This window comes from Anopheles marshallii, chromosome 2 (assembly GCF_943734725.1).
Source record: "Anopheles marshallii chromosome 2, idAnoMarsDA_429_01, whole genome shotgun sequence".
Lineage (NCBI taxonomy): Eukaryota > Metazoa > Arthropoda > Insecta > Diptera > Culicidae > Anopheles > Anopheles marshallii.
Genome location: NC_071326.1, coordinates 17,693,159 through 17,719,825, shown reverse-complemented (window position 1 = coordinate 17,719,825; position 26,667 = coordinate 17,693,159). Strand labels below are relative to the sequence as shown.

At 43.8% G+C, this 26,667-nt stretch overlaps 1 protein-coding gene across 1 annotated transcript; it reads left to right on the top strand.

Annotated features, from left to right (window-relative positions):
- The first annotated feature begins 19,014 nt into the window (after nt 1-19,014).
- Nucleotides 19,015-21,609, top strand: LOC128706692 (sodium-dependent phosphate transporter 2). The gene is made up of 6 exons (XM_053801632.1): nt 19,015-19,207; nt 19,275-19,700; nt 19,811-20,417; nt 20,562-20,933; nt 21,032-21,217; nt 21,312-21,609. The coding sequence occupies exons 1-6, from the start codon at nt 19,015-19,017 to the stop codon at nt 21,607-21,609; spliced, it is 2,082 nt and encodes a 693-aa protein (XP_053657607.1).
- The last annotated feature ends 5,058 nt before the right edge of the window (nt 21,610-26,667 follow it).

Genomic DNA, 26,667 nt, shown 5'->3' with positions numbered 1-26,667 from the left:
CACCTCCGGTGCATATCAGTGGAGTAGATAGCGACAATTGCGATGCCTTGCAAATGATGACCTACATTGTGCTCATATTCGTTCTGCGCAAATAGCAGCTGGACGAAAGGAAGAAAAGCAGGGCCGAAAGTTTATCAAACAAATGGCGTTTGGGGAAAAGTTCCATTCGGATTAAAGTATTTGTCATTTGTATAAATTCAATTTCTACAAAAAGTAACCAGCTTTTTTGTGCAACACTTGCCAGTTGTTGCCAGTCTGGTGTGGTAATTTATACCGTATGCAGATATGCACAAATAGTATGTGCTACAGTGGAAGAATTTTTAATGCATAATGCTTGTACAGCACAAGCAGTCGTGCATAATTAAGGTCAGCAATGGTGACGAACATTTCTGTTGAAAACTGCTTTATCTTTCGCAAAGATAAAAGTTCATTTTACTGTGTGTGCCACAGAACGTAGTTAAATGGCTTATAGTACGCTTCGCCGCATATCCGTGTGCCAGCTCGGGACCAGTTTATTCACCTCACACGAGAAATACCGGAGTGGATTTGCGCCAGATGAAGCTTCCGTTTGTTTGCTTGCCAGTTTTGGAAGTACAATACATAAAAAATAAACACCGAAATTATTACAATGTACGGTGAGCGCAATGCGACCCTAATGCATTTTATCGTGATAGGCAAATATTGCACACATCACGACCACCACCGGTGCACAACGGCACTCGACGGCCATTGTTTATTCATCAAATTTAATATTTGCCAAGCTTCACACTTTATTTTAAGATTACTCGCATTCGTTCGACAAGGCGTCTTTTAATTATTCTTATCTTTTATGGCTTACACCGCATAACTTTCCGTCGCTTTTCCCAAAAGTGTAGAAAGAAACCGTCGTCACCGTCTGCTGCGGTTAGACACGTTGCGTCGTAAAGCCTTATTTTATCGTACGGCTCGAAATGTGCGTCGATAAGCACCCCGTACCAATCGAAAACTCATTCATTCCAATTGAGCCGAAAACAGTGGCTGCTACCACCGGAACCGTTCCGCGCACCTCGAACCAGACGATCAAATGACGGATCGGTATTTGATTGCTGTTGAAGGTTTGGCAATCTTTGCCTTTTCCATAAACGGGGCACGGTACGATTAGATATTCGCTGTACACTGTCGGTCACATCTGTCAAAAAACGGCTCAACGGCGGATGTGAATAAATTGTGTCATTTGTCAGCTAGTGGTTGATTGAGCCACGCAATGTTTTTAGTCACCGTTGTAAGTCACGTTTTCCGTAAATGCTGTGATTCTCATTTCGAAGAAGAACACCGTAGCATTCTGAATTTCATCACGATAACTTTAGAAATGTTCTTCTCGCAAAAAAGAACTATCAAAAATATGTGTCAGTTAAAGTCGAGAACTTCGTAGATTTATTCTAAAGTCTCAACAATGCCAATAAAGGAACGTAAAGAAGCCCTGAGCAATGTTCCTGGGGTACAACGCACTCAGTACATTCATCGCAAAAATATCTTTTCTGATTTCCCTTAATTGCAATACTGGTCAAATTATTTCCCTTATGTATTAAAAGTCCGAAGATATTTAATTGGTTTGATTTAACTGCATACTTTTGCTAAGGGAACTTCCCTACTAGTGCTAACGATAGACAATATTCTCAGATGGTTTCGTTCACGAGATGTGCTTATCTGTGATCGTTCGATTGATATTACCGATCCATAGTACGCCTGTCAATAGCATCTCAGTAAGCCGACGACCGTCATTTCCTTTGTGGAGAAAACGATCCGTCACGTTTGATTATCTGTGGCCGTCCGCGGTCGTTCATTCATTCGTTTGTGAATAACCGGTCAGCAGCGCGAAGGCATCGTTGTCAATGGTGGTCCCTCTCTGCATTTTGCCAACTTCAGCAAAACCGAACGAAACGCTCTGCACGTGTAGTGGCGCTATGATGATCGCGCGAATCGATCCTCCACCCTGATTGGATGATGGTGTGTTAATAAGGTGCTATTTCGCTACGCTATGCTACGGTTGGCAAATGAATGTATTTGTGCGTTTGCGTGTGACGCACGCTAGCAGCACGTGATCGCGATTGTATACACGGATTGCTCGTAGTGATGTTAACATACAATGAAAGCACGCATTCCAGCAAAGTATCGTGTACTGCGAGTTGCAGCTGAAGAATGTGTGTATGAACCTTTCGTTGTCTCACCTATACATTCTAGCTCTTGACAGGAATCGAAGATTACCGTCATCGCTGACGTCACATGAAGTTCATGTGAGGTAAGATCCTATAAAATCGTCCAAACACCGCTGACATCAGTGGTGTTAGGTGCCGATCATAGGATTCACTTGTGTACATCACACTAACCCACCCCTTCCAGGTTGAATGAAACAGGTCTCGTGCCATCACTAGCGACTAAGCCCATTTTGAGTTTGGTACAAAAACAGGCCTCATGATTGTGTGTGTGTGTGTGTGTCTACGGATGCGTATTATTTCCCTCTTCTAGAAGACCTTGACGTATCGCAAGAGCCTCCGATAGGGTGATGTTCACGCGATTCAACGTTTAAGTAGCTCCGGTTGTAGTAGTGGACCCGACCACCCTTACCGCGCCTGGTGGGGGGAGAGTTTCTGTTCATGCTTGCCGCCATACGCAAGCATTTGGTGATAAGAGGGCAAATTCAACAGTTGGTAGTTGTAACATCTCACGTACTCCCAAACACGCGGTGGTCTTTCGTGCACGTTTGTCGCGCGATAAACCGCCTCCGTTACTAGGCGCATCTTGGACGGTGAGGAGGAGTATGTAAGGTAGTAAGGTAAGGCAGGTGCTCAGATTCAAAGTTGAATGTCTCATAAAGCAGCCGACGGAGGCTCGTTAGAGCTGGTGTAGTTTTTAGCGCGGTTGTGAAATTTTTCCAACCAAAGCCAATAAAGGGCATTGGCGGCAAGACTAAATCACCAGCAGTTGGAAATAGGATGACGAAAGGCGTGACTTGAATCTCGGGGATTTTTTGTGCTTGCCGGAGATGATGCTATGGAATTCCCTTCAATAAATCGTCCGACTGATTTTTTTCTAGTCATTTCAAAGATACTTGATTTTGTTAGTAAGGATTTTTTGTTGAATTCTTAAAATTTAACTTGATGTTCAATGAATATCAGCAAGTCCTCTTTGTTTAATTGGACATCTAGAAACAATAAAACATGCTTTCGTTGTGTTGCAATTGTGTGATTAGCTGTAAAAATATGAATTTGATTCGATTGGACGGTAACTGCACATTGTCATCGTTTATTTTCATATATTGCACGCTTAATTCTGCGCATCATTGGACATTTCTTATTCTCATCGTGATTTTTGATTTCCGTCGCGAACGTATACTAATCGGTGAGTGCATCGGAATGATTCAAAGTCCGCCGGTGATTTGTTGAAGATCAATAATTTTGTCACCTGTCGAGCAACAGCAACATCAACAGCGGCCGCAGTGTGGCGGCGGTTAATGTGGGTGTACTGTACATGTTCCCCATCCCCTCCCCCTTTCCCCCCTTCGACAGCCGTATTTATTTATCAGCAGCACCGTACCGCGAACCGATCACAGCCGCATCGTGGTGAAATTGTGATGAATCATGCGGAATCAGCGGTGTCACTGGTTTTGGCCGCGCACCTCCAACGGGTTTGTCATGCAAGAAGTTGTTTACTGTTTCTGCGCTTGCCGCTGGTTGGAAATTATCAGCCAGCGTCGATGCCAACACAGCTCTCGCCATCACTACACACTGGACCTGCGTTCGTGCGCGTAGTTCACGTGCACCACCAACCCCCCTCCCCCGAGCCCCGGTGTACGGAAGCCACAGTCTGTCACATTTTTTTCTTGGTATTCTAAGTGGCATGATGCCGTCGCTCCTCGCTCCTCGCTGTAGTTTCATCACTATCTCGCGCCCCAAGTTCCCGTTCAATGAAGTCGATTCAACTTGTCATTTAAATCGTCTAATTAACGTGTGCGATCGTATGGATGGGGGAAGGACAGGCATGGACGGTAATGAAGATCGATTCATCAAGGGCTGGGTGGGTTGATAACAACGCGACAGTGAAGACACAGCATATTTTTAGCACTGCACACGTTTCAACGAACGCGACCAAAACGTGATGGGACGGCGGTGGATATGACGGTGATTGGATGTGAAAAAACATGTGTGGTGATCGTGTGAAAGCTTTTCTGATCGCTAATCAACGGGGTTCATGGCGCGAAGAAGGCATCTTTATTCGGAGCCCAAAACTCAAACGTTTGCCGAATGAATTTGATTTCGTTTGGTCTAGGCACCGCGAGTAGATAGCTTTTAATAGATACTACCAAGCCTATTTGCATGCTGTGCTATAGTTTTTAGTACAGTCACGGTTTCGATATTGATCAAACGAAACGCTACTACGGCCGGGCTCGCTATGCCTTTCAGTGTGCTATTTCTACCATTCGCCGACGCTCAGGCAGCTGCTAATAGGGTGTTGAGCCCTTGAACGGATCTCCGGTTTGCTAAAGTGTCGCAGATTCGAAGTTGGCAACGATCGTACCGAGTTGTCTTTCGGTTTCTGCCACCGCCATGCACCTCCCTCGTGGTGCTGTTCTAAATTTAAGGCGTCTGACAGTGTCCAACCATTGTCTGCTGATCACGCTCTTTATTGATACAATTTATTTGCGGCACCGTTTTGCCACCCGCAAATGGACGATAATCGATGTCAATTGAAATTGGTTGGACGTGTCACGGGTGGCGTTTGTTTCTTTTATAGAGATTTTATGTAGAGATGGTGAAGCGGTGGAGAAGTAGAAGCAAGCGCCGGTATAGTGCGATTTAAAGTAAGGCATCAACGCTTTTTGGTGAAATAGCTCGCACCCACACACACACACAATCCTCCCTTGAACACCCGTCGGAAGATCACGAGGAACACAGGAAGTGATGGTGATTTCTTTTTCTTTATTCTAATTTACGTCAGCAATAAATTGTAACAATCAATGCTTGATTCACATTTTGTTTCTTATTTGCAGTGGATAGGGATGGTGATGTTAATACAATAAAACAACAGTTAGTACAATTGTACAACTACGTATAATAGGCACGTTTTGCGTGATGATTGGATACGCGTGACGAGCCACCGTTTGCCGTGTCCCATCCATCGTTACCTACAGTGCAAACGATGATTAGAATCTGATTGTTTCAAAGAACAATAGTGCTGTGTCATTCGTTTGGTTTTTGCTAGAAGTTGCCGGCACAAACAGCTCATACACTTGATTATAAATGGCAAGGGAGAGGCAAATTTTATTTCTTGACCACGTTTTTAACAATACCATATCACTTATGGCTGCTAGAATTTTATTGAATAATTAAAGTAATGGAATATTGAATATTGCATTTCCTTACTTGATTGTAAAACTTTTAAATTAAGTTCACTCTAATGATGATGCTATGTTAATGTTAGCTATAAAACATGAATTTAAACTATTATAGGACGTGCCATTACTATAAAAATCAATTGTGATCATCTTCGAAATAAATAGAATGGCAACTCCTTCGTCAGCTGGACCATGGATATAACACAAGACGCAACCGTTGGGGGCGCAATTCCCTGTACATTTTCTGTCATCTTCATATATGATTTATATATAAACAACACAATTTTGAAAGGTTCTAACTTACAAGGATTAATTTCATTCTAACAAATCAATAATCGAGATCCCAATTTCGGATATAACCCTCAGGAACAGATCAAGATCCCAAAGGATTGTTATCTGGATTCTTGTTTGGATTCCCCTTCCTGGATTCCGATCATAACGAACCTGGATACTAAAGGATCTGAATCTTATCTTAATCTTGAGATCCAGACGATTCTACATCAAGATTTCTAATTTAATTCCAACAAGATCGAATTCTGGAATTCGATCCGGATTTCAAATGCCCATAAAGGATCTGAATTCAGACTCGGGATTCTATGTTCTAATAGTCTGAATCTAGATCATTCCCATCAAGGATAGGGTCAGTTTTAGTCCTATTGTCCAACACTGATACGTACTATCTTTAATTTGAGTTCAAATTCAAGGAAACGTTTTCAAAATTCAAGCATGATTTCAATCATAATTTCAGGATACACGTACTCATAAAAAGAGTGTTATATAAAGACATTATTTTTTTATGATTTGATTTGATTTGCTGTTCTTTTTTCCATTTTTTACATGCGATGATTTGAGATGTCTGTTCGGTTCTGATTAACTTCTCATTATTGCCCAAATAATGCTCTACCCCAAATAGTGCATAATCTCCCAGATAATGTTAATTATAAATGCGACAGCTTTAATTATATAACGTCCGGTAGTGGCATTTCACTGCGATAACGCTTCCCAACGCAAGACTGGGAGTTTCAACATTCACGTCTTGGCGGCGTCCCCTACATGTGAGCTGCACGTGCGGTTGTGCTGCCAGTTCCCGTTTCGCACGCAGCACGTCTAATCTGCCTCACGTACTGAGTCCACTGTTTGTCGAGCGCGCTGTCACTTCTTCCCAATGCGGATTAGATGTCATTTCCGTGCCCCATTGTACGCTGGTGTGTTGTCATCTACTTCGGAATTCTCCCTGGTACTGGCAAACCGTAAACAAACAGTTGGTGTTATTTGGGTGGACAAATTTTACGATCTAGTTGAAGCGTTAGTAATTAAGAATGAATATGTTCAGTTTAGACGCCAGGTCCGTTGAACAATAAACGAATAATACGGCCATTATGATGTCCCACGCAACTGCACAAAGAACAAAGCGTCGTGTGGTCGCCAGTTTAGTTTGCGCTTTGGGTCCATCCCTCAGCACAAGTGGATAGATTTTCTCTTCCGAGAGAGCAGACTAGGTTCTTGCAGGTTCGCTGTGCAAGAACCCGCGCATCGGCAAATTGTTTCGATACGTCCGGCTAGTGGGACGCTGCTGTGACTGTCTCTCCACCATTTGGCAAATATTTGCGCATGGTACACCGTGCCCCCCCCAACCATCAAGCGGTCGTGCGTCGAGAGAGTTAGCACTTGCCCCACTAGTTCCGTGGTTTCTCGCGACTGAAGGTTGCGGACCGGCGTTGCGCGCTGGGCGGCGTACGGGCGAAGGTAGCGGTGTGCCACGAGACTGAACTTTGGGCCTTCCATTTGACCGAAGCGAAACGCAATCTAAGCCTGCACGCGAAAAGAATGCCGTACGGCGACGGTTCCCCGCTCGGTTTTCCCCGAAATTTGCTGCGGCGCGCCCTTTTCCACATGTCCGCCACCGCCCCATCTCAGGGGGCTGGTGCGCGCAACCCCAGGAGTCGGGGGCTACAGGTACATCACACACAGGTATAGCTGTCTGCTATCAAACTCTTCTTTCCGCCTCGAAACGCTTCGGCTCGGCTCGAAAAACGTGCTTACGTAGGAATCTTGCAGAGGTGGAATTACGCATACCGGCCGGTTGTTTTAGCGGCGAGAAAGAACGTCGTTACGCCGAGTGGTTAAAATGGGGTGTGATGAGGGCGGAGCGAGGGAGGGGGTTTGAAGCAGATCAGCGGAAATGGTGGGAAGCTCTCCGTGTTCCCATCACCGTGCCACCCCTAACCATGTGGATGTGTGTTGACGAGTTTTTGGGGTGTTGGTGAGTGCAAAATACGCGCGAAGCGATATGACGATGCCGGGTTGGTGTAGGCCGCCGGTCGCGGAGATGGCAAAGGGGAATGGGAAGAGCGTGGTGCCGAGGAAGACGCATGGTCGCGGATTCTACCCGCGTGTCAACCCCGCTGTGCGGCTGCGCGAACCGCTTACGTCGGCATAATGGTGTGGTCCATAAAAAAAAAACACACTCACACACCGCCACTCAACGCTCCGTGTGAATATCAGCGTAATCGGGCCGCCGTTTTGCCAGATCCGCATGGCAATGGGCGACCCTCGACAAACACACAGAGATGGCGGCTACACGGACTTCGCTCGCTCTGCAGCGCCCGATCGCGTATCAGAGTGAAACAAGCGGTTTATTTACCACCACACAATCAACGTTCGCGGCCGTCGTCGTCGTCGTCGTCGTGGTGGTTCGCGTTCGCGTGTCCATGTTGCGGGTATATGGTGTGCCAACGCGCAACCCCTCCTCCGGGGCCCGCCCCCCGGGGGTCAGAAGTTGGTGTGGTGCACCGGGAGGGGGAGCGATTCGAGCAGAATCTTGAATAAAACCAAATATATACTGCTCGAATGATTCAGTCTTCAGACAGTGGTGCTGATTGATTACGAACCGGCAGGTTCCATTACTGGTGCGCGTGCGCCAAACTCTCACCCGACTCCCGTTAGATCATTTTCCGGGGCAAACGCTAGAACGCACGCACGCGTTTTGTCGTTTGTTTTCGTGCAGTAAAAAGGCCAGAAATCGATTTCGGTTCGCGAGTGTGCAACGTGCATTGCATCGTACGTTCTCTTCCGGAAACAATACCGCGCCAGCTGAGCTTGGGGGAAAGTGAACAGCTATAACACTCCGTGTGATCGGTAAGGAAATTTCGACGCACCGACACTGAACGGTGAATATTGATTCGGCGATCGTACATCGCGTGCCGCAAACGCGGTTTACTTAGAACCGTAGTTGAAGGTGTTGTGTAACAGTGCCCAGTGTGCGACAGGCCGAGGCAGATCCTCACGTTTCAACACGCAGCAACAGATCGTGTGCTGCTGCCGTTGTATCGCCGGACTTGCCCGCTGGCTAAACGTAGTGCAGAAATACTTCGATGACTACTACAGCTTACCAGCACGTGGCTAAAGCGCGTAGAAACGTAAGTTATGGCCCATGCGTCACTGGCTAACGCAGAGAAAATGGGGGGTACCACAATGCTGCTCCGTGCGTTCTAATAAAAGGACAAGCTGTTCTGGAAGCTGCTACAGTGTTGAAATGTTGAAGAAACTTCACGTTTTCGTGAAGAGACCTTCAATAATGCTGATTAATCGCCCTGCGGGGTTTATCATTTAGCGCAAACATTGTTCCTAGTTGCAGTGGTTCCGACCGAACGGAGCTGGATTAAGAGTGTTTTGTTCAGCTTTTAAGCTAACCCACATCCCATCCGCCAGCAAACGCAAACATAATAGCAAAATCTGCTGGACATAAATTACCATTGGACGACAACACTGCCACCGTTTTCCACATTACATGGCAACAAGTTAACAATACGCGGGCAACATGAAATGAATTTGCAGTTCGCGTCACAATGAGCAGATGCTTATGGATGTGGGGAGACATAATAATCGCATCCCCCCCGCACCGAACGGCAAATGGCGAAATGGCGCGCAATCAACAGCACCATCGAACGCACGTGGCAACGTGGAAGTACGGGTTGCGGACCGCTAACTCCTTCGCTCTGCGCGCGTGCAAATGGTTCTGTCCAGGGTGGGAATCCGTTCGATCCGTTCGAAGTTTTTGAAACGTTTGCTTCGGTTCGTTGAACTAAACAAGTTTGTAAATCTGGCAGTTCGAGCGGGAATTCGACGCTTCGACAGTGCTAGAGGGGACATCTCTCCAAGAGGAACTGCTACAAACACGATGAGGAGATTTTTCGTCTGTTTCCCCGGCCTGGACACAACATTCGAACACTTAGCGCTAATTGGCACTGCTCGAAACGTTTAGTGACAAGCAGCAGAGCATGTGCCAAGAAGTTTGGTGCGGGCATTATCACCCCTCCAGGCCACGGCAATGGCATTCGCACGGCAAGTGATAAGCGATCGAACGGGGGAGATTTGGTTTGGTGTTTGGTAAAGGCGATTACATCAATGATGAATTGTTAGGTGTAAGAAATGTGCGCTGTACGTTTCGGCTGGTCGGTAACGTGTTCCTGGTCGGAGGAGGACTTCCATTTGGTAAAAACGTAATCAATTTTTCGGTTGAAGTGAGAAGGGTTAAATTAGACACAGGTCTTTCTGGCCCCTGGAACCCATTTGTTGGTATAGGCGAAGCGAAAAGTGGGTTAACTTTGCTTTTATTGACTTTTTAAAAATTGTTCTTCTTCGTGCACCGCACTTAAAAGTTTACTTAAGTGACGTCAAGTACACTTTCGTCTCACTCGCGTGTAATTAAATCTTGCTGTGGCGGGGTCGAAAAAAAACACACACGTACTAACGCGTATTTTTCATCCATTTCCCGAGAAGAGTTTCCATGTGTGCACTTGTGTAGATTTGTATAGGTCTATTCGTGTGTGTGTGGGTCAAAATTTTGAATGGGGTTTTCGCTGAAACTGTGCGTCAATCAATCACGCGTATGTCGCGTGAAGCTTGTGTACGGTCAACGCTTGTGGAGTGGGGTCAAAGGGGGGGAGTGTGAAAATGAAAATGTGCGAGTTTGCAAAAAAAAAAACCGATACAAAATTCCTGGTGGCACATTACTTTGAAGTCGTGTGACCGCCGTTTGTAAGAAGATCGTTCTTTACTGTACATTGTTTTAGCGAACGGCTTTCTGCAATATCTCGCTGTACGTGCCACATCAGTCTGTGGAAAGCCAAAAAGCGTTAAAAGAAAACAAGTTTTATCACACTCTGCTCGACGAGCCATCGGCACAACTGTTGTCTGGTTTTGAGGATGTTGACGTTGCTTTCCTGTCACGTTGATACATCGACTGTTTGATACTGATTTATTTTACCATTCTTAACTTTATGGCCCTACAATCTACCGAAATCATCCTGTGCAGTTGGCAGGGATTTCTTTTATTTTTCGTGGGCCATTTTAATTCCGTCTCAACACAGTTGGTGCTACCGCGCCTTTGCTTGCTATTGGTGCACGCGATCGGTATGGTGGAGCATGTAAATAATGCGTGGAAGCGCACAGCAAACGGAGGAAATCAATCTTACGGTGAAGTATGGTTAATTTATTTTGCATATTATCAAAAACACGCGTGCTCAAGAATTATAAACTGAATTAGATGTCGGACGGAACGTGATACATTCTACAGGTTTCACCATATCGGAAATAAGCTTAACTCCTTTTATCTCATACGAATATTTGATAGACGCTATTTATAAATCGATACACTACTGAAATCTGACGATAACTCCTCTACAGTGTATCAGCGATTGTAAAGCTATTAACCATCTCGAAGTACTTGTGATAAAGCCGTACACGCTTCCTTCTCGAATTATGTCGAATTTGACGTCTTTACATCTGTTGCCCAGTTGGAGTACCTTCGCGGCACAACTTCACGATTCCACCACCATCATAAATCTGTCGTCTGCTAATCAAAATCAGTATTGTGCACCGCTCACCGTTGCGATAAGGATTGCCATTTTTTACTGACGCAGAGTTGTAAAAAAAAAGCCAACGTATAGAAGATCCCGTCTACGCACTGCTCTCTATCAATGCTAACCTTTAGCCTTAAAACGGCGTGGATTACAGCAATATTGTCTGCTTTCCCGTAATTCTTTTCGCTAATTTTCAACAACGATCGCCAGATACGGTACTGCTTGTTGCCAGTTCCTGTCCACGCCCCCGGTGGCGACGTGATCATGCGGCGGGGAGGGGGTATAAATGCACGTTTCTGGTTCGAATATATGGTCCGGTTCGGTTTCGCACACATTCCTAGCTCTCTCGAACATGTTGGCCTATATCCTTACCCTGCCCCGGGCGATCGATGCGTACTGCCGCTTAACCTTGAAATCCCGACGTAGAAAGTGATCTAGTAGCAAGCGCAAACCTACACGGTGTGTCCGCCGCCACCATAACCGCACTGACCCACCCGTGGAAACCGTTGAGGGTTTTAATCAATTTACCACTAAAACTGGCTAAAGGGCGGCCTCACTTACCATTAAACCAGTTCGCCAGCACGGTACCAACCCGTTGGGAGTAGGAATCCTGCTCGCTTTGTTTTGCTGGGGTGGTTGGAATCTGGTCTTGATCTTGTCCCGATTTGCATTCGAACTACCACGCCGGCATATCAGAAGGTTCGTATCTTGGCATGCTCACTGTTTGTGCCTCTCCTCCACTGCGATCTTATCGTCCTGCCCACCGTAATGGCTAGAGCCCTAGCGCTCTAGGTGACCAACACCAAAACGGTTTGCACCGGTCAAATCGCGTGTTTTTCTGGTCACCCTACTTCACGGGTAGAATTCTTGAGCGCCGTGGGAGTAAATCTAGTCCCGAAGGGGGGAGAACCCATAGGAGACCTTGCCATGTTGCTCCGGTTCAGCAAATACAGGAAATGCACAGGCGTTTGATCACCGCATGATCGTGTTCCCGCATGAGGCGTGACGGTGTGTGGAGTAAGCCACAGCTTATCACCATCGCCAATGCTTGCCACACCCCAAAAAGTGCCCTATTGATGATGTTTTCGAGCTGAAACGTTACTTACAATCAAGAGGGGAGAGGGGGAGCAACAAAAAACAGCACAATTCTACCTAGTTGTCGTTGAATCAATTTTCAAACAAGCGCAGTTCTTTGCCTCCGCGATATGGTATCACCAAATATCATTGTGCCGCAATTTCGCCATCACTTCGATACGACGCTTTGCGTTAATTATCACATTTATGTCCTGTTGGTGGCGCTGTGTATAGTTCAGTTTGTTTGCGTGTGTGTGTCTTTTTTGGGGTGCAACGAAGAGACTCACTGATATTCGATATCTGATATTTGTTGCTAGATAAAGCGAGCAAATGTTGATATGCACATGGTGCGGGGAAGGGGTGACGCAGATTGTGGAGGAAATGGGATCGTTTCATTAGATTTGTTTTTTTTTATGTCGTCAGCCAACAGCCACAACCGTTTCCCCTTTTGATATGGGAAACCGATCCGGGGTTGCTGAAACGTTTTTGTAAATTAAAATCACGCTCACTGACACCTGTACTTTATGCAAAGGCGGAAGTTGGTGTCACCATACTGCTGTTGACACGTTGTCATACCTTGGAGTTGGTCTCATCTGGGACATCTGGATGACAGTATTTGCGGCAGCGTGATTATGGTGCGCGGCTAAACAAATGTGTGCTGTTATTAATTACACCTGCGAAACTTATAGCGCTTATGTGTTCAGGTACAATCGTACTGTAACAATTGGGTGATCCCTAGTCTGATATCTAATAATAACTATGACATACATGATTCCTTCAGATCTAAACAATCGCAACGACAGTGGTACATTCTCGGAGATGTATTCATGATTCATGATTGAAACGAATTTGCAGTGTTGCGTGTTATTTCCATAGCCCATTCAATTTACGATGGGATTGTCCGCGCTCAATTGAACTGTGTTAAATGGATTTGAGATTAAGGGGGTGTGTATGGAACCGCAAGCATGGACAAGTTTTTTAGTGGCAGTATTTATTGCACAATGACATCATATTCCCCCTGTACTTGGTGTACGATGAAGTTCGATGAGAGAGATTTTGCATGATGAAATTCAGTAGGGGTTTAACACCGGTAGTACCGACGCTATGGCCCATGCAGTGAGGATTTGTTTCAAAATAAAACATGAAAGTAGCCTATTTATTTTTTTTTTACTTCCTTTGTATTGAAGAATACCCGGAAATCATTTCGCTGATAGTAGGATCAGGGGAAGATGGAAGGAGATTGATTATAGTTATGACATTTTTCATCTGTCAGTGCTGATTCTGATGTAGATGATTCGCTGAATTATGATGACATCTCTCCACCGCCATTGTCTATCCCAGCGGAAATGTTTGACGTCATCAAAAGTGAAAGAGTAGCAAAAATACAAATGCAGAGCGAAAAGCAGTATGAACTATGGATCCAGTTACTTACAAACGACAAAAAAAAACCCTGCGGCTTTACATTTAGTATCTGTCCCCCGCTTCTTCGACACTGTGTATCCATTTGGATGCGACAGCTGCAAGTCAATGCGAAATCAGTAACTTGACCGACAGTTCGAGCATCTCAATCGTCAAACAGTGGCGGTTCCGCCGGCACGGTGCGAATTGTGTCATGATCAAGTTTCTTTGCGTTCGCTTCCTCGCTGCGCTCCAGCAGAAAAGACATGGAAGGCCATCGTAAATTTAAGCTCAGACGACACTTACGGGAAGGACGGTTCCAATAATGCACGTGAATCCTCTTTCTTCTACGCTGTCAGTCATCTTCCTTGTTGTAACATGTGAGTGCAGTGTAACTACCTACACGTTAGTTGAACAAATTCGGCTGTCAGTAGTCAATATTGCTGTAAACATTGCAAAACTAAGCAGCTTGTTAGCAAATTTTCTAAATCTGCCATGCTTCCGGTTTCACTTGTAAAAAAAAAGTTCGACGATACTTCGAATCGAAGAAACAAGATTTCAAGACAGAGAAAACAACCCATTAAATACACGCACCCTCTGTTAAACCCCTTTGTGGGTATACAAGGGGAACGCAGAATCATGTGAGGACAAGGCCGTCACTGTCGGCAATGAGCGTTCGCGAGATGAAGGTATGGGATTAGATAGACCCGATGGGTGGCAGTGTAGTGCAAGATTATCGATGATCAAAGCGCAAAACTTGCTATAGTAGAAAGAGGGGATGGGGTGAGTGACAAGAGATGATCGGCAAAGGGAGGCGCGGGTAGTGCAAGTCGTTCTCGGGCAGGGTTCTCAGTGGCAATCGTATAAATGATGAGGGTGTCCTGTTTGGTCAGCCAAAAGTAGATTCACATCCGCCACGACGGAAGAAGCGTTTCTGGGATAAAAGTAGGAAGCGTAGGTCGCGAAGATCGCGTGTCGTCTTTAAATATAACCCGTTGGCGTGTCGTAGCTGTGTTGGTTCGGTTTGGATGAACAAGAAGAGGTGAACAAAAAAAAAAAGCAAATATTGGACAACAACAAAACAGAACACAAATATAACGCTCAACAAACAACGCAGTTAATAGTGGAAGAGGTAGACGGAAACGGCAAACAGACAACAGGCAGCATGTGAATTAACCGTGCAAAACAGAATTTGCAATCTAGCATAAAAATCATTGAGAGTCTTTAGGAGTATAACTTTTGTACTGACACGATGGATAGTCGACGTCTATTCATCGTTTCGCATAGGTACTGAGTAACGCAGGTACTTGTGTCACGGTTGAGTTTGATCAGTGGTAAGCAATCATACAGCATATTAAATTGAAATCAGGTCACATATTTATAAACCGTCGGGACGTACGCGGTATGACTTTGACATGTGCACACGCTAGCCACAATTACCTGTTTTCGCCACTCCACTGAGGAACTTTTGTAAGTTGATAAGAACTGAGTGATGGGCGAAATGGTGGACTAGGATGAACTGTTAATTTTAGACCCCGGCACAACATTGTGTTACAATACCCAGCAAAAGAGAATGGGAAGCTATTTTAATAAGCAAAATAAACGAATCAGAAACACGCTAAGGGATGATAATAGCTTCATAAAGCATAAGTCAATCTAGGTTATCGACCAGCAGCATTTTGGGGATAATCATTCGGTTAGATTACATTGGCTTGATTTGGGGATGTTTGTTGTTTTGCGATCTTCCTTCTTGTTTATGGCGTGATGCAATAGTCATCCACAGTACAACAGCGATTGTAGTAACGATCGAGCATCGGAGGAAACATTACATACTTTGCACATGTATGCTGCACGCTGCCTCTTTAGTGCCGAACTGGTACGGTACGGTTATGGGCGATCGACACACACTCAATGTCATTGTGGTGAAACTGAAGGTGAACGAAATGAAACAAGTGCGCCTAAAATTTTACCTCAACTGTGCAAAGAAAGAAGCAATCTAGTCAAACAAATTAAAACCATTTTAATGAGTTACGCTTGCTGCGCTGTGCTGATGGGTGCCGTATCATTCCTTCGTTGCGCCGCACCGGCATTGGGATTTGTGTCTAGACATCGAAATAGGACCACAACAACGTAAAGAAATGTACGAGAAGTGCAGAAATTAAAACAAACCGAAGAGGGCTTTATGGCAGAATGCGCTGCTTGCCGTTGTACGCCTCCTAGAGGAGCGGATCACGCGAATTGAGCACGTTATTTATTTATTTTTTCTTACCCGCACCATACAACGTCAGCAACAGCAGTTCATCTTCGTCGGCCCGTAGATCATCGAATTCTACGGTCGCGTGTATAAAAAGGTCAAATGCGCGAAAAAAAAGACGTGAGTGGTATTTAAAGAAATGTTGCTTCTCTCACCAACACCACATGAGCAGGGTAGGAAATGATTTCACGCACATCGGCGTGCTGCCCATCTACACGGGCCCATCGGGATGGGTAAGCGGACGAAAGTCTTTCCTTGGTGCCGCCACCACCACCGACCCAATACGATGTGCACCAAGCGTCGTGTGTCAAGTTCAGTTCACCCCATCGAGCAGCCTCTATGCCCACCACCAGCAAAGCAAATAAATTCGGTTATTTTGTGGAAACATTGCTTGAGACCAACCATGAAGGCGATCAGCAGCAAGCCGTTTTTGTTTTGTTTCGTTCTTGATCAGCAACGTTTCCTTCCACGCGCGAATCCATTATGTGAAACCTTGACCTCACATTTGGACATAACTGGAGCCTATCACGGGCGAAAACTGATTACCCATTTGCTGTAGCAAAGGTTTAGCTTTCTTGCTTGGGTAATATATTGTGCAATTACTCGTACTTTATATTAGAAGGAAGTGTAACAGCCATCGGCAAAAATGTGACGCAAATAACCTAGAATGAACTGGTTTATTTAGTGCTCGCGCCATGTATGCGGGAGCCTCCACGTTTAGAAGTCGGTGGACAGGCATAAGAAGTTTGCAAAACAAACCGGCTAAACGATTTGCCTGCGGATAATCAGAAGCATTAAATGTGTAAACCAGTTGCTACATTGTAATTATTGGTTGTATGTTTAATCACAAAAGCTGCACCCAATGATCGCTATATCACCAGTATTGGTATCATTTTTTATTCCAGTGATCAGAAAATAACAAACACACAGGGATGCGGTACAGCATATGAAATTCATTCAGCTCTCTTAATATAACTGCATGTGTGCAGGACACGAGAAATCAACAGCAACCGTGTAGATAACTCTATATTTCACCTGAACTTGACCTTCAAAATGGTTATGTCCTGTCCTCTCCTGTAACGAGGTTTGCTGCTGCGTACAGTGCAGTAGCAGCTGTCAGAACGCTTCGCGGCCAAGTGCAATCAACAACCGGATGCACCCTGGTATGTGTATGGTTGATGATGTGTAGCTTGTCTGCCTTCATACCGATCCATGCGTCGTTGGTGTAGGTTGTGACGAGATTGGGGGTTAATTGGTAATAAATTTTTCGTGGAATTTCTGGCATCAAGAATCGTGTAGTTTTATTGCAATTCCTTTCTTATTCTTGAGTGTCCCTTGTGTAGTCATTTAAAAGCACATAAGCTATTTTAAACAACAGACTGTTAATAATTAATTTTCCATTTTGTTTTTCTTTCCAGAAATGATCATACACATCCCCGGAATCAAGTGGTCGGTTTAAGCTTGTAAAGAAACGACATTGGATACCGTGGAAATTGGGCTAAACGTTTGACGACACTTTACGAGATACCTGGCGGAGATTTCCTACAGGAGAGGCAATCAAGTTTTTGTGTATCGGTACAATATTCTTACCAAACGGTAGACCAGACGTAGTCAGGAGTGGCCGCGTACGGTGTAAGGCAGTAAAAAAAAACCCCCCCGTCCGATCCCGTTCAGAACGGAGAAAAGTCTTCTGGTAGTGGCTTTCCGATTCCGGAAGGTTCCGTAAACCGTACGTTATAATTACCGTAGCTGCGCGCGATACGTTTGTCTCTGGCGCGTAAGCACCACCGACAACAACCCGCCTCCAAACCCGCTTCTTAAAACGATGGCTGTTTTTACAAAACTCTGCCTACCAGATATTGTCAAATTAAAACGCTAGTTAGTAACTGCTGTTGTGTCCATCTTCGTGTTTGTCGGTGGTCATTACAAGAATTTACTAACTTAACGTTTTTAAGGTACAATATCTGCATTCTTGGTTTTTTCCATTCTTTTTTCCGTTCACTCGCACATTACTTGTATTCGATTGTTAGGTTTGACACTCTTTTTTCCGTATATATTGCCACTTCTATTGTTTTTCAGGCCCCTTTGGCATCTTGGCACCTTTTTTGTGATACTGTTTTTAGTTTCCTCATCATCCACTGGTTGGACGATAAATCTACACTGCAATTCCCTGATTGATTGCTTGCATTCTGGATTGATACTGCTTGCGAAAGCCAGTTTCATTCTAGTACCGTTACTTACCGACCTGTTTTTAAGTGTAGCTCATACTTTAAAGTACACACTCGTATTAGGCATTACTATACATACTTAATAGTTTTAACATTAACGCTTAGAACAGGAGCACACTGTTGCAGTTGTGTGTAGTGATCATTGCTGAGGAAGAAACAAAGCAAAAAATACATCCACATTGTTAGCCGACATTTGCACTGATCATAAAGAAACGAGAAGGCTCGCATTTTGTTTAATTTTGGGCACCCGCTAATCGTTTAAGGATAGCACTATCTGGCGTATGTTTTATTGCAGCAAAATTTAAAAAGAACGCGCAATTTTGGTGAACTGAAGGAACCGAAAGCTACATAGAAGAAACTCGTGTAGAGTTAACTGTTTGTCGTAAAACCGACGGCATCCTAAAGAAGACATCTTCCTTTTTGAACGTGATTAAATAAGACTTGATACACCAATACCGCATCCCCTTTCTGAACGATTTTAATTAAGCAAAAAGCAAAGCTTTTCATTTTTTGTTGTTAAAACCATTATCTCAGATTTGTAACATTATATTGGTTGCTTTACTGTCTTACCGGGCACGAGCAAGTATTTTTTAGAAAGACAATTTATGTCTGTCTCTTAACATTTAGTTTATCTCAGAAAAAAAAAAACTCACACTCCACTTTCTGCTGATCGGAGCATTTTTATCTAAACGCTGGTCGGTTAATAAAACTTTGATCCTTGATCCCTCTTCCATCCTGTTTGGGAACCACTCTCAAAGGCAATCGTTTAAGTTTGTCGTTTGTAATTAAAGTTTAAACTCCCCAATTGCTTAAACCACGAGCAGAATGGAACCGTTTTCATCGGACATATTGTGGCTGGTGATCTTGGGTTTCGTGATAGCGTTCATTCTGGCATTTGGCATCGGTGCGAATGATGTAGCAAACTCGTTCGGTACTAGCGTCGGGTCTGGTGTGCTGACAATACGCCAGGCCTGTTGGTTGGCTACCGTATGCGAAGTGTCTGGTGCTGTATTGATAGGTATGTATTGTGATGGGCGTAATTCCATGTTGATATTCATTCATGTATCCATCACTTTTTTTTGCAGGCTATAAGGTGTCCGATACGATGCGGAAAGGTATCCTGGAAGTTACGATGTACAAGGGTGATGAAATCGAACTAATGCTCGGCTGCCTATCGTCTTTGGCAAGCTCAGCGTTGTGGCTGCTGGTAGCAACGTTCCTAAAAATGCCCATCTCCGGCACGCACAGCATCGTTGGATCGACGATCGGATTCAGCCTGGTGGCACGTGGTACCCAAGGGCTCAAATGGAACACCCTGCTTACGATTATCGGTTCCTGGTTCATCTCGCCCGTACTGAGCGGTTTAGTGAGTGTGGCGCTGTTCTGGTTGATCCGCAAATTCATCCTGAACGCGAAGAACCCCCTGGAAGCTGGACTGTTCACGTTGCCACTTTTCTATGGTGCGACCTTGGCTGTGAATGTTTTTAGTATCGTGCACGATGGACCAAAATGTAAGCAACCATTAGATGGTAGTGTGAACGTAGCGAGCTAGCGTGTATTCGCTAGATGGTGTGGGTGGTGCCACTTTTGACACTCACCACGGTAATTATATCGATTCCAGTGCTGTATATGGATAACATCCCGGTGTGGGTGGCGCTCGTGGTCAGCCTGACGCTTGGCTTCACCGTGGGAATATTGGTGCGGTTGATAATTGTGCCGTGGCAAAGACGCAAGATTATCAACGGTTCGGATGGAGCGAATAAGACAGAGTTCATGCTCGGCGATTCGGATGGTGATTCGTCGTCCAACGGTAGTCCGCGTCGTGCGAAGCGACCACTTTCGTTGGTGGCGAGTGACGGAAAATCTCTACCAGCCATTACCGAGACGACCGAACTAGTGTCGCTGTCCTCACAGCATCAACAACAGGCTCCACAAAATGGTTTGGTAAAGAAGCTCTCCAATGACCTTACATCTGGCGGTGGTATCGGTGGCCCGTACAGCTTCAATCCGGAAATTGTGAAGAAGGCTAACAGTTTGCTCGGTGCTCAGGACAAAACCAGCCTTGACAACACAGACCTTACCGTGACTAGCTTGAACTTCATTGATGAATATCAGTCCTATCACGGCAATGGGCGTTTCCATCTCGGCACGTATTTCGATCGCCGAAACAGCACGAACGTTTCGCCGAAATCGCCCGACTCTGGACATCTCAGCAATGGAGGATTGAAGTAAGTAGTTGCTCAATGGTCGTTAAAACAATAGCTAACAGCTGTTAGAATCAATCGCATTTGCCTAACATTGAAAAATATATTTGCTTACTAGCCATCAAAATGTATCGATTTCTAATCTTACTTTACACGTTACTTTGGCAGAGAACAACCTACCGTGATTGCGCTACAGAACGGAAAATCGCCCACCAGCCCAAAGAGTGATAGTACCCTTCCGATAACCGACTATACATTAATGCCACAGAATGTGCTACTGAGCGGTACTGACCAGGACATCAAAAAGACAGATATGTGCAAGATTGAGGCAGTCGCTGGTTTGGAACATCCACTCATCAGTGCAACACTTTCACCCAACTCGAGCAAAGTACCATTGATTGGTGCAAAGGAAGGCTCCGAGGAAGACAACCGACGGCAAAAACCGGTGGAAGAGAGCGAAGATGTATCGAAGCTGTTTTCCTTCCTGCAGGTACTCACCGCTACGTTTGGTAGCTTTGCGCACGGTGGCAATGATGTCAGGTAGGTTCCTCGCAGAAGCAAATGCACAAAACTATCGAAACATTTTTGGCGATTCTAACTTTGTTATCTACTTGCCTGTTCTATATTATCTCTTACAGTAATGCCATTGGGCCATTGATCGCTCTATTTATGATTTATCGAGAAGGTTCGGTACTGCAGCAATCTGAAACGCCTTTATTAATTCTGCTATACGGAGGATTGGGTATTTCCGTTGGTCTGTGGCTGTGGGGTCGGCGTGTGATCGAAACGATCGGTAATGATCTCACAAAAATTACTCCATCGACGTAAGTTTCTTAGCAATTCGAAATGTTTTACAGCTTTCTTGTACCAAGCCGATAGCGGATAAATAATTGGCAAAATTTTACTTGTTCATTTTAGTGGTTTTACCATCGAAATCGGTGCCGCCCTAACCGTGTTAATCGCGTCCAAGATCGGTCTGCCCATTTCAACGACCCATTGTAAGGTGGGTTCGGTCGTATTTGTCGGTCAAGCGAACTCACGACCGATGTCGGACGAAAGCAGTAAACATTCGCATCATGCCGTAACTGCGCAGCAGAAAGCCGTCGATTGGGGATTGTTCCGAAACATCGTGTACGCTTGGGTAGTTACTGTTCCGGTAGCGGCCCTGTTAAGTGCTGGTTTTATGGTGGCCCTTCGCGCTATCGTGTTACCTTAAGCAGAGCGGACGGCATTAATCACTACCGTTTAGTAGAAGAACAGCAATAATAAAGTGACAGAAAAACAAAATGCATCAGCGGTACGTCAGGAAACGCAAGCGGACAGCATGGAACAAGTGCGTCCCAGCATTCATTCGTGCGGCAGACATCCTTGTGTGAGCGTTGCGTCATATGCCCGGCGCAAATGAATTCAAACGAATGCATGGGACGCAAATGGCTGGAATGCTGTTTAGAGAACATCGAAGGTCACTTACTCTTATCTCCAGAACTTTAGTTACTTAAGCGCCACATCTTTAAGATAGAAATAATTTTGTACTGCAATAGCGTTAGTTCATTCTCATCTCACAACATGATTTTCGTACACCACTAGTCTCCAAGAGGAAGGTTACAGGGTTTTTTTTTTTATTTGGATAATACACGAGGACAAAAAGCTTTAGTCGAATTTGATAGGATGCCAAAAAGTAGCGTTTTTTCTATCCTTCATTGTTCGAAGTTTGAAGCATGGTTTTATCTTTGCGGAGCACTAGCATTATCGCCATCATTCGTCAGCTAGTTCCAATTTTCGTAAAATAAGTTGTAATTTTATCATTTCTCTCACTAGGTATAGCGAAACAGTTCAATGCTACGGTATATGCACAGTACAACAGCTGTTGGCGGGCCCTTTGCTTAGCAAAGTAAAACTATAAATGCGTGGATAGGTAGACAGGAATCTGTTGCGGGACAAACAGATAACGGTTTTCGGATTGTGCATGTCGCAGATTGTACTACATCAAAGGCATATTCGCATTGAGTGATGTTGATCAGACTACATAGCACGGTTAAACTAGGAGGTATATCACAAGCTACACCTATGAGAGCAACAAAGGAAATAAATATCAGAAAATCTTGGTATTGGTGAGTGTAGCAAACATCGATAACAATTAGGCAAAACACACAACAACAAACCAATTAACAGATTGTAGAGATATTCTAATTTACTGATCGTTAGCGGATAGTGAACAACAGTAAAAACTAGAGTAGAGTGAGATTCTATGTAGCGTTATGAGCAGCAGAGGTAAAATTATCAGCATAAGCATGAAAAAAAAAAAACACAAAAAATCTGCCAGCTCAACCTAAATGCCGTACAAATATGGCGAGAATCCATTAAAAACACAAAAAACAATATGAAGTTATTTATTTTTCTTCCTAGCGTTGTGTGTTTGAGCACAGCAACTTGTAGGTGTGGTGTTTTCAATCGATCAGTTTATTTTTTACCGAAAAGAAATTATTTTTACTGTAGAATTTATTTTCTTTACCAATTTCGATTTCCCGTACATCAGGACGAATGATTCGAAATGACAACTCATAATACATCACACATGATTGAAAATTTGTCAATTGCTAACACTGTTCCATTCAACCAGGGTCGATCAGTAAATACGAAAATAGAATTTTAGATGTGTTTGTTGGTATTATTGCTGGAATCAGCACGTCTCCTGTGCCCTCATCATCATCAACCATTGACAATGCTAATGCTGCCAAATTGTTGCTTTTGATTTTTCTGGTGTAATACACAACATACGCTCAACTTTACTCGAAAGCCAAATTATATCGTCGAATATTGTGCACATGTCCTATTTTTGTACAGGTGCAAAGTGTCGAAAATGCTCCGAGTGTTAAGCTACAGAGAGCAACAAAGCAAAATCCCGATTGTTGAAAACAAACACACCGCAGCTACTAATGCGAAAACCTCTGTAGGAAAGTAGTTTTGTGTACTATCTAGGTTGTAAAATCCGATCGCTTCCGCAGCCAATCCATCCTAGGCAATAATTGTTCCGTAGATTCCGTCCTCGTGGAATCCGTGTAGTAAACAGGCGTGTAGTCAAAGCTGCACTTTGCATTTGCATGCGTACGTGCATGTGCAAGTGCTGTTTACAAACCGTCAGCTTACTGATAATACCGATAGCATTGTAGTACTGGGCCAAGTAAGGAGAACATTGAGACGAAACCAACACAAACTATAGCTAAGGATAAATCTCAGCGAAGATCAACTGGGTATCATCATGCAAATGTACTTATCGAGCATATAACATGTGCGAGGCAAAAATGGGAGTGAAAACACAAACAAAAATGAAGTAAAGACAGTTTCCAATGGACATTAGCCAATGTGATTATACAAACAAAACAAAAAAAAAACTCACCGTAATAGTTAACGCGGGGATCTGTGAGGCACGAGGCTCGTTCCTGTGCTCCGCTACCCCGTGTGTTTCGATGTGTGTATTGTTACTATGTAAAGAGGAGAGTGCCGAGTGATGGTGCTAAAACAGAATGTTCCCTACCGTCACCTCGTCATTTTACCGTTGTTAAGCATATTACATGTTGAATTGAGAATGCAATTCCCGGATAGCTGCTATGCAGATTCCATCCAAATGCAGTGTTAGTTGCAGATACGAATCAAAGAGTAAGAAGAAAAAGCAAACCTTCGTCATATAGACAACAGCAAAAGCAACAAAACACATCAACAACTAAAGCAAACGAAAATAGAAGAAAAAAAAACACACATTTCAGTAAAGTTCTGGATGTTGTAGAAGAAGTGATACCTAGTGATGAACTCGGTTCAGGATTAAGAGTTAAAAAGTGTTACTAACTAACTTTTTCGATGTGGCAATTCGATCGTGTGTAGTATTTTGTTTTTCTTTTACTTTGCCATTGACCATCAGTAGGAATTGAACCATCCATTCTCTGCTACAGCTTACTTGACAGCAAAGCTTTGATTTAACGGAAGAAATATTCTTTTTTATGTAATTTTACATTAATTTTTATACATTTTTTTTCTTTTACTTACACGTACACTAATTGTTCAGGGGCGTTTATGTGTTTTTTTGTCCTATTTTAATTAGGGAAACCTTCACCATGAGACTGTACCGTGAATTTGTCATGAACTCAAACTATTAACCGAACAAAGAGTCGGAAAGGTAAAATAATTGTTTAGCTGCACCATGCTGCTACATTCACAATTAGCATCGGATTTTAGTTGAAACGCTTCCGATCAGTTGAAATTGTCGATCATGCAGTCGGCAATATTCATTCTAAGCGCGCTACGTGCAACTGCATTTTTTAATTTATCAGTGGGAATTTTTACCAACAAGTGAATTTACTTAAAATATTCGATTTTCCAAAGTCAGCGTATTAGTTTTCTCGATCGTGTTGTACTCGGCAACAGAGCTTAAGCGCCCAGCCTTAGGGTCCCTCCAATTGCGCAACGTACACTGTAGACGTGCAACTCCATCACGGGCACTGAAAATCATTTCACACCCACATCCTTAATGCCAACATGTGTTTAGAATACGGTGTTATGTGTAGCAATCCGTTTAACGCTATCGTCAGCACTCTTGGCCAAATGGCGATGGCTTGCGCAATGTTTGATTGCACGTAGTGGGGTTTCGGTGAACGGTTCGATCACGCGCCCATCCAATCTGAGTTCTCTTAATCAATTATTTATCGCTTTTCAAAGGACTTATGTGTGTGTTTGTGTGTAGAACTTGAAGCGTCCATTACCTTCATAACATATTTTACAATTGCTATGTTCACGCAAATTTCATTTTTCCCTGTTCAGTTCGGAATCCTTTCGGGAGTGCGATAGCAAAGCTTCATCAAAACGAAGACTCCCAAAGGCTCACTAGGAGTAAACCAGAAAGTAAATGTGCTAAACAACAAATACGATAAGAGCGTTATTTTCGACGTGCAACAGAAAACAAAAGAACCCAAATATACAGTAGAAAACAGAAACACTATTAACTGGAGAGGAAACAAAAGAAGAATAACCATTCTGGTGCGCAACGGCAAACAAAATCAGCAGCGGAAATGTAACAGGACTAATTGAACCCAAACATCTTTCAAGGTAGAGAAAGAGTGATACATCAACCTCGAAAGGAAAACACATTCGTACTAAAACCTAGGTCATGTGAGAGGAAAAATGAATGATGATTGATGAAAACAGATTGTAAACATGTTGAAGGATACGGATTGTTATACCAAAAGCTTGGTGCGGTATAAGCAGTTAAGGGACACACGATTACCTGATAGCAAGATAATAAGTAAGCAACGAATGGAATGGAAGAAAATGAAAGTAAAAAACACAAAGAAGTAAATGCCATTTTCTTCCCAAAATCGAGCGACCAACAGTGCTGTTCCAGGTTGGGCAAAGGAAACGCGGTGCAGGACGGTGTAAGCGCAAAAAGCGAGAAAGATTGAGTACGTGTGAAAGAGATTGCAAATAGAAACGCTAAACGACATACAGTTTCTAATGCCGGTATGTGTAAGCTGCGTGATTGGGTCGAAATATGCAAGGAATTCAACTAATGTGCGAAGGAAACCAATGTAAAAGAGCGGAAAAAACCAGTACAAGAATGAAAGAGCTCTCAAAATCAATAAATTAAGTCTGAACCAACACAACGCGGAGAATGATGCGTGCTCTTTTATTCACTCGAGAGAAAAAGGGAAGGAGACATGTGGTTAAATCAAGCACACACATGTGTCAGCAGCCTTTTTTGTTCTCGCTTACTATGATGTGGGTGGGTGTGTGTGTGTGTATTTAGCATGCAGCCTAAACACCTTCGGCTGTCCTCAGTGTTCGGCATGAAATCTAAATGAAAGTGCATCATTTTGGGACAAAATCAAGTGGGATTAGGAATCCGCATGTCGCGCAGGTTTGATGTGCATCGTGAACTCGAGTTTGCTGTAGTGTATTGTGGTATGGAAATAGTGTTGTTTTCTTATGTTGAGCTTATACGAAGAAGTTATGTTCGATTAACCAAAACAGGGATCATTAGTGTATGTGTTGTGTGATTTTTTTATATGCAAAGTTCTTTCAGTTACTAAAAGTACATTGGTACGCATCGTTAAGTTCATTTAGCAACAGTTGATCCGCTTTTTGTGAAAGAATGAGTGGTTTATTAAAGAACTATATTGGCGGAACATCTACACTAACAGATAAGCTAAACTTCTAAAATCACTTAACATTTAACAAAAACATTAGTTTACCATTGTTGTTTATCTCTCTTCCCCAGCGCTATTCG

Coding starts and splice junctions, on each gene's coding strand:
- LOC128706692 (XM_053801632.1), top strand. CDS start 19,015: ATGGAACCGTTTTCATCGGACATATTGTGGCTGGTGATCTTGGGTTTC. Junction 19,701..19,810: donor CGTGCACGATGGACCAAAAT/GTAAGCAACCAT, acceptor TATCGATTCCAG/TGCTGTATATGGATAACATC. Junction 20,934..21,031: donor CACGGTGGCAATGATGTCAG/GTAGGTTCCTCG, acceptor TATCTCTTACAG/TAATGCCATTGGGCCATTGA.